Source organism: Amblyomma maculatum, chromosome 10 (assembly GCF_055883805.1).
Source record: "Amblyomma maculatum isolate TAMU_Amacu chromosome 10, ASM5588380v1, whole genome shotgun sequence".
NCBI lineage: Eukaryota > Metazoa > Arthropoda > Arachnida > Ixodida > Ixodidae > Amblyomma > Amblyomma maculatum.
This window is the reverse complement of record NC_139353.1, coordinates 133671881-133681068: the sequence shown is the minus strand read 5'-3', so window position 1 is coordinate 133681068 and position 9188 is coordinate 133671881. Positions and strand designations below refer to the sequence as shown.

The 9188-nt window shown below is 49.9% G+C and overlaps 1 protein-coding gene across 1 annotated transcript in view; it reads right to left on the bottom strand.

The window, feature by feature from the left end:
- Positions 1–2582: 2582 nt before the first annotated feature.
- d4 (double PHD fingers d4) overlaps positions 2583–9188 on the bottom strand; it is a 62868-nt gene continuing 56262 nt past the window's right edge. Inside the window, exon 9 of the mRNA XM_084580480.1 lies at positions 2583–2967. Coding sequence (XP_084436606.1) covers positions 2888–2967 — 80 coding nt within the window. The 3' untranslated portion in view covers positions 2583–2887. The remainder of the gene's footprint in view (positions 2968–9188) is intronic.

Genomic DNA, 9188 nt, shown 5'->3' with positions numbered 1-9188 from the left:
GTTCTATTGGTTAGTACTAAAAAAAAGTAGCTCTTCAGGAAGTATTTCTGCAATAAATGTGCTCAAAAGTGAGAACAAGATGTCATAAACACACAGCTCAAGAAGTTAGCTATGAGAGGGCTGCTAGGACTCCCGGAATATGGAAGTTCAAGATGAGCAACGAGCCCTGTTACAAGCCTTAGAAACGAACTTCCATCTTTGACCCGTAGGTGCATCGACATACTCTCTAGTATCCCTTCCTGTGAAGCAGCATTGAGTTAGGGAAGATAACACAAGTTTTGGCCTTACTTGCTTGGTAGCTTATATGCAAGTGCTAACGGGCCCTGGATACTGACAGGATGTTCTACCTATTTTGTCATCGCAGCTTTAAATCTAGTTTGGAAAAATTGACAAAGCCGCCGAGCATTGCATGCAGGCTCATAGTGCTGAATGCATTTTGTATTATACCTTACTTAAAAAACACTAGAGCAGAGGCAGCTGGAGACAAATGTAATAATGATGTGCTCCAGGTGTATCTTGTCTATACAGTCGAGCCCGGATAATTCGAATTTTAGTTATATCGAGCTCATGGAATATCCCCTTAAAAATCCAATTAAAAGCCCCATCTGTTCGACATCGATGGCGGGAAAACGATCTACCAGTACAGGTGCCCTCACTGTGACACTCCACCTGACGTCTGCAATGTGCATCACTTGTTGTGGACGTGTCCATCAACGACTCACATTAGGCGACGGATAATCATGAAGGTGGGCCTGCGGTGGAATCGCGATTGTGATTATGAGAAATGGACAATCGCTACACTGCCAACACATAAGCGCAACTGGACTTCACTCCTTCTTTGAACTTTCTATCTCCTGCATCCAATTCCCCTTTCTCAACTTATGCCTTGTGGCAAACTCTTCAAAAAAAATCCAATTTAAAATATAGAAAAACTGCGTTATATATCGAACTCAATTTCACCGGTCGTTCGATATATCGAACTCCGCACCACGCATTGGACGGTGCGCCTTCCCCAAAGACGATCGCATCATCCTCGGCCGTTTGCCGCATGCGTTTTCAAGCCACGCGCGGAAGGAATGAGAGGGCACAAAGAGGGTGGCAGTTCCAGGCCCTACGGGGCTGGGACAGGTCAACGTCGCTTGCGGCAGGGCCTAGCCAGCCACCGAATTTTTATTTATTGTAGGCCGTCATTGCATCCGCCACTGCTTCGGTGGTGGACGACGGTTGTTGTTGCGGCGCACGTCTTTCTCTCCCTCTTCTTTTCCTTTTATTCTCTGTGCGAACAGAATAAAAAATAGAGATTTTTTATTCTGTTCGCACGAGGCAGCGGAGGTGGCTCAGCTACACAGCCAGTAGCAGGGCCGTGCATTTTATTTTCCTTCTTCCTACAGCCACAACAACGAGGGCACAGTTCGGCGACGGCTGGTCTAGGGCAGCTCCGCACCCTTTCTCCAAAGGCACGGGCATCTGGCTTTAGCGGTGATCGCTGACGCGCACCAGCACGTGTCGTTTGCAAGCCATGTGCGTGATGGAACGAGAGGGAACCAATGCAGCTGTGATGTTCGGGAGAGGGGAAAAGGGATTCTTCTGCCGAGTTATCTCTCCCTTTCCTCTCTCTTTGTTCGCAGCAGCGCGAACAAGCCAGCTCTGACCACATTGCGGTGAGCGTGCCAAGTTACCCCTTCTCTAAGCTCACTCCCCCGCCGGGGTGGCGCAATGGTTAGGGCGCTCGGCTATTGTTCCCAAAGATGCGGGATCGAATCCCGACCCCGGCAGCCGCTTTTCGGTGGAGGCGAGAAGCAAGGCGTCCGTGTGCTGTGCGATGTCAGTGCACGTTAAAGAACACCTGGTGGTCGAAATTTCCGGAGTCCACTACGGCGTCTCGCATAGCCCGAGTAGCTTTGGGACGTTAAAACCCCACAAATCACTAGCTCACTACACCACCCCTGCAGGACCTCTGCCCGGAGCGCCAGCAATGAGTGGCTCGACGCGCTATTACTGCAGCCACGGCCAATGGGACCCTGGACTGAGGGAGGGTCACTCCCCCCCGCTGACTAAATAAAGATTTTTTGTCCTCCTCCTCTAGTTGCTCCAGTGCGTGCGTGTTTTGAACGCTCTGCGCGCGGCGGCTTACGTGCGATGCGGGACTCGCGTCATCGTGTCGAACGTGCGTCGCTATGGTGGCTGTTGACGCTGAACGTTTTTTTTTTTCTTCAAATGCTCGGGGGCAAAAGTGGGGTGTGGTTTCATTATGTAAGTGGGTTGATTACGCGACAAATACAGTATCATTTTTCACGACCGCAAGTGGCGTATCAAGCCTATTTCTGTACATAGAATTATCGCTATATTGAACTATTTCGCGATCCCCTTCGAGTTTGATATATCCGGGTTTGATTACACACCTTCTGATGAGCTATGCAGAGCGATTCAGGATTGAGTTGCACTTTATAAACTCCAGCCATATCAAACACACCATTTGCAATTGGCAGGAACTCTTACCTTGGCATCCTGGTGCAGCCTCTTCAAGTGGTGGGAGAAGATTATGACAGCCACGGAGGCATGTTTAGGTGGCCACTGAGAGAGATAGGTGAGCCAAGTTTATTGTCACACATGAAGCCACATGAATGATGACATATGGAGGGGATGCATACATTGAAAGTTTAGCCTGCAAATAAACGTCTCTGCTACCACGATTGTAGCACCACAGCAGCTGGCACCCTAGTCCCCCATTGGGCACCAGTGCAATTACCATTGGGCACCAGGCTTGCTTGGATGAAACCAGCCACTTGGGCTGTGGTAACGACTGCTGTTGCCCGGCTGTCTGCATTTCTGCTTTGGTCGTAACACAGCCTACTGGCCTCAAGCACAAGCACTATGTGGTGTGACCTCATGGCGAACTTCCTGCTGCTGATGGCCGTTGTTCCACTCGCCCGTACTCCTCCACGCACAGGTGGCAACTCCACAGGCCTGAAACATACAAATACCACCTGCACGTTGGTGCCAGCTCGAGCAGGCATGCGAATGTGGCCTTAAGAGATATAGACACAATTTTCAGCTGCATGTTTCATGCTTTGCAATGAAGCGCAAGGTACGAAAGAACCTTATTGATATGTTTCCGGTTCACACAATTTCTCATTTCATACACACAAAATCGCAGACAGTTAAAAAAAAAAATTTCCCACAGGGTTACTATTTTTCTCCCGGTTAATACATTCTCGGATAACAAGACTGCCTGGTCGTCGTGTAACGCTTGGCGATCAACCGGACATTGTCTAACATGCGAGGGGGCAGACTGGGGGCTTGCGACATAAAAAATTGAACAGCGTTGCTCACCCCTCCAAGGATTCTCTCTCCTGTAGTGCTTAAGTTCAGAAGGGGGAAGCATCAAAGAAAGCCAACATACCAGGTGCCCGTTTCGGAGGACTTTCGCGCCAGAAACCTGGATTTGCGCAGTGGACGTCATCTCACTGAGCTCACCCCACCGACTACCACAGTAAGCATGGCATCCCAGGACGCATCACCCGCTACGAAAACTCCAGCTGGCCCCATGGTTTTAACCAAAATCCGTCATCCGCCTATCTTTAACGGCGAAGACAACAAGGATGTTGAAGATTGGCTCGATGAATATGAAACGTGCAGCAAGAATAACCGGTGGGATGCTAGCATAATGCTTGCAAACATAATCTTCTATCTGGCGGGAATGGGTTTACCAATCACGAACAGGAGATGCCTACGTGGGACATCTGCAAACAAAAACTGCAGGATTTATTCGGCAAACCAATTGGGTGAGCTCTGGCAGCCAAAAAAGACCTGGCTACTCAGGCTCAATCGTCAACAGAGTCATACCTGGCCTACATACAGGACGTTCTCGCACTGTGTCGAAAGGTGAATACCTCCATGACCGAAGATGATAAAGTGGGCCATATACTTAAGGGTATCGCTGATGACGCATTCAATATACTTCTCTGCAAAGACTGCTCTACGGTGCACTCAGTCCTGCAAGTGTGTCGCCGTTTCGAACAGGCGAAGCAGTGCCGCATCGTCCATCGGTTTTAGCGCCTTCCCAACACGGCGACTACATCCTCATGTGATGACTTGCCCACGTTACAGCAGCCTTCAAGTCAGAATAACCTCACTACCATCGTCCGCAGGGAAATCGAAGCCTTGACTTCTGTTACACATACGTCACCTCCTGCACAGGCAACAATAGCTATGATACAGGCTGTTGTCCGCCAAGAATTCGCTAATGTGGGCCTCGTTTCAAATCCTACCCCACCACCCTCTGCACCACAACCAATCCCAGTGGTTGCTACTGCTGCCACAACCCCGTCCTACACACCGCGCTACCCTACCCGCAATCCTGCGGAGTGGCGCACATCTGACGATAGGCCTATTTGCTTCGTCTGCTGTCGAGCTGGCCATATGTCCCGCTATTGCTGCAGCCGTCCGGCTCCCCCCTCTCAACCCTATTACAGCCCTGTCCGCCATAACTATTATGCACCACGACGCGTTTCTGTCACCCCAGCACATCTTCGTACTGAGAACATAGAGCAAGACCACCGTCCTAGCCGTTCTCCATCGCCTCAAGCCCACCATTCCCGATCACTTACTCGTCGCCGCAGCTTGTCCCCAACGTACCAAGGCACCTACTCGGGAAACTAGGCAATGCAGCGCCCGGACGTGACGCTGCGTTACCAACCCGGACAGCCAACTGTGTTTCGACCATCGAACCACGCCGCAACCTGATCAATGTTCTCGTAGATCGAGTCCCTGTGCCCGCTCTCATTGACACTGGAGCCCATATTTCAGTTCTTAGTTCGTCGTTCCGCCAGCGCCTCAAAAAAGTTCTTACGCCCGCTAACACCTCTACAGTTCGTGTTGCTGATGGAAACACTGCTGCCATCATCGGAATGTGCACTGCACGCGTTAGGATCGCCGGCCACCACGTCCCTGTGCTCTTCGCCGTCCTTACTACTTGTCCTCAAGACGTGATTTCAGGCCTAGACTTTTTAACAGCCCATTCCGCTCTCATTGACTGTTCCTCTGGACTTCTGCAGCCAATCGAGATCCCCATAGACCCATTTTCTCGAGTGGGTCTGGATCTTCTAGGGCCTTTTCCACTGTCCGCATCGGGGAACAAATGGATTGCGGTGGCCACTGATTACACCACACGCTACGCGGTCACACGAGCAATACCAACCAGTTGTGCAACTGATGTCGCTGCTTTCCTACTCAACGACGTTATACTCGTCCATGGAGCTCCCCGCCAACTGCTCACCGACCGTGGCCATTGCTTTCTGGCTCGTATAGTCGACGAGATCCTACGGCTGTGCAACGTTCGTCATTCTTTCACGACTGCCTACCATCCACACACGAACAGGCTTACCGAACGCCTTAACCGGACACTGACTAACATGTTGTCTATGTACGTTTCTGATGACCACCGTGACTGGGACATAACGTTGCCATTTGTGACATTCGCTTACAATTCGTCGCGTCACGACACTACCTGCTACTCCCCCTTCTATCTTCTATGCGGCCGTGAACCTCTGCTTCCTTTTGACAGCCTGCTCCCGTCTGTCACCACTGCCAGCGCATATGCTCGTGACGCCATATCCCGAGCTGATGCTGCCCGCGTTGTTGCTCGCAACCGACTCGCAGCCTCTCAGCATCTCAGAAACGTCGCTATGATTCCTGTCATCGCAACACCGAGTATTCTTGCGGCTCTCTCGTGCTACTTTGGACTCCAGCTCGCCGCGTTGGCCTCTCGGAAAAACTTTTGCCCCGTTATACAGGACCCTACCGTATTTTACGACAAGTGACACCAGTGACATATGAAATTGCGCCGTTGCATCCAGCCCGCCATGCCTCTACACCACGCACCGAGACGGTCCATGTTGTACGCCTAAAGCCGTACTACATGGACCCTGGTTTGGACGCTAGTACGCACCGGGACGGTGCTTTTCAGCCGGCGGGGTAGTGTCACATTAGGCGGTGCATACACATAAGGAAAGAAGAAGAAGACTCTCGTGAGTTTTGAGAGAAGACGACGTTCAACAGCGTCGGCTGGTGCCTGCAGAAAACGTCTGTTTGAAAGCCTTGTCTTCGGTGTCCGCCCTCTGCTACAAGCTGTACTACCCCGTAACAATATATAATCAAATCCCTTTCTTTATATCTTTGTATTTCAACAGCCAAGAAGTGGCTGTGACGCCAAAGTGGAGGTTAGGTCGTGTGAGTGACGCAATAACTGTGAGAAAATTGCATTGTCCCTTTGCAATATTAATTTACTAAAACATTAAAGCCAGCCTGTCTCGAAACAAGAATCACAAGAAGGCAAGAAGCAGCGATTATAATCGCAGTTTTTTCATCATCATGCAATAGTTTAAACTCGTCAGCTTTGATGATATACCGTAAAAACCCGCGTATAATACGAACCCGAATATAATACGAGGTGAAATTCTGGAGACGCGAAATGGAAAAAAAAAGTTTTTACCGCATATAATACGAGAGAGAAAAAACAAGACATTTATTGAAATCGGACCTCACACTTCAATCACTTTCATCTTCAGCAGCGCTTTCCTCGGAAATTTCTTTGTCGGACAAATCATCCCACAGGTACTCATCTTCTGTGCCATCGAGGGCGTTTGAGATGCCGCACTTCTTAAACGAACGGCGCACAAGCTCCTCTGGGATGCTTGCCCACGCGTCCACAATCCATTTGCACAGCGTGGCTGGCGATGCTCGCTTCAGCCGCCCGGCCGGCGTCACTGCAGGCTCACCTGACCGCATCCATTCCGCGTAGCATCGCTTGACTGCGTCCTTGAAGGGTTTGTTGACACAAACGTCGAGAGGCTGAAGTTGTGAGGTCATCCCACCCGGAATCACAACAAGTTCTGTGCGGCAGTCGCTTAGCAGCCTTTTCACCGAGTCGGCCAAATGGCAACGAAACGCGTCCAGCACGAGGATGGATGGAAAGGACAACAGTGCACCGGGCCGTTTGCACCACACTGACTTCACCCAGTCGAGGACAAGATCCTCGTTCATCCAACCTTTTTCGTGGCATCTCACGATGACATTCTTCGGCAGCTCCTCACCTTTCGGCATTGTCTTGCGCTTGAAGATGACATAGGGCGGGAGCTTGCGGCCGTCTGCCGTGCACGATAGCATGACTGTAACCCGCGTCTTCTCGTTTCCAGTAGACCGGATACAAACTTGTTTAGAGCCTTTCTCATGGACGGTGAGGGGCGATGGCATGTCCAGGTAAACCGGCGTCTGGTCAGCATTGCCTATTTGCCCCAGCTGAAAGTTTTTGGTCTTTCGCAAAGAAATCACGTGGCGCTGAAAAGCCACCAGCAGCTCTTCGAAGGATTCGGGCAGCTTTTGTGAAATCGAGGTTCGCCGGCGTAGCGAGAATCCAGCACGGCACATATAGCGATGTATCCAGTGCTTGCTTGCTTTGAAGGCGGAGCTCGGAATTCCCTTTTCCCTTGCAAGCTCCCTAGCTTTTGCTTGCATAAGCTCTACGCTCACAGCTAGATGCGATGCTCGCTGTTCTCGTACGAACTCCGTCAGAGCGAGTTCAATTTCCGGGAATGCGCCATTCTTTGGCCCGCGAAAGCTTCTTCGCATTCCCTTGCACGCGAAAAGGGCTTCTTTCTGTCGTCGCCATCCGCGAATGCTTCCCTCGGTGACGCCAAACTGCCTCCCGGCCGCACTGTTGCCGATGTTTTCAGCAACTAAAATCACCTTTCTCTTAAAAGCAGCCGAGTACTGTTTCCGAGACCCTGGCATCCTGCTCGTTCACTTAAAGAAAAAAGCGTGCACTTTTTCGCGAACCGTGGTTTGCACGAGAGCACATGCGCTGATGCTGTGCGCACTCGACGACTCAACAACAAAGAGACGACACCTCGACGTCGTGGCCACTGCGGGGTGCGGCCACGTTAGGGCAACGAAGCCAAGCCGTAGCCGCACATCGATAACAAAGCCAAGCCGTAGCCACGCGGCAACAACGAAACCAAAACTTCTCGCAAAACTTTGACATTTTGGTTGGGATCCGCAAATAATACGAGGCGGAAATTTGGAACGCTGAAAGTTGGAAAAAAAACTCGTATTATACGCGGGTTTTTACGGTAGCTTTCGCTGGGCCGTTCAAAAGCAAAACAAACTGCTGAGAAAAATGGTGGGTGTTTAAGCATGTCTTGGAACTAGTTATAAATACGAAAACTCGGGGTCCATATTTCGAGCTTGCGCCATTATCGAAAGTGTTGCTATCTTCCTGACATCGAGTCATCTGGCTGGTGTTTTTAACCAGATGTCACTACCACTTCCAACCATTTCCGGTTCCAACGATTCCACCAATCAGGCGACTCGAGATTGGGGAGATAGCAACACTTTCAATAAATAAACAAATAAATATAAACAATTGGTTCACAGGAGGGGAAAGGCATAGTATCTGTCACACTTGTTGCTGTGAATACCTGAGCTGCACCCTCAGGGAAGGGAGGAAGGAGGGAGTGAAAGTAGATAGAAAGAAGTATAGTAAAAAGGGTTGGGGAGTTATTTGGACCACCTGGGGATCTTTAACGTGCACTGACATCGCACAGCACACGAACACCCGTCCGCTTCGTCTCCGTCGAAACGCAGCCACCGGCAGTCAGGACTGAACCCGGGTACTCTGGCACAGTAGTCGGACAACACTTTGGATAATGCCGCACACTTGGAATACGGACCCTGTTAAGCATAGTTAGACAGTTTGAGATGCTCGAGCTTGATGCTAAGAGTAGATGTGATGGTGCCTTTAAGATCATTTTTTAATTCCGCAACTTTTTAGTATCTTTTGTTTAAGCTGCTTTTTAGGGAAGGGAAGGAGTAGCATGTGTCTCACTTTTCGGTGGACACCTACACTTACATAAATGAAGATCATACCGCCTTTCCATTACACGATTTTTAAAAAATTTCTTGCTTATGTTGCTGAGAAGGAAGGTGCAGTGTCTGTATTCACTTAAGATCAAAGATCATTCGAACCCAGCAAAGCAAAATCCAAAGTTGCACCCCAGGTAGTAAAGCTTACGCTCTTAAATAAAATTCGATCATAAGTTACTTAGCACTTATAGGTGGAAACCGCATAGTCATCTAGATAGTGATGTCTTATGCATCATTAACAAGACGACAATTACAACCAAAATTAG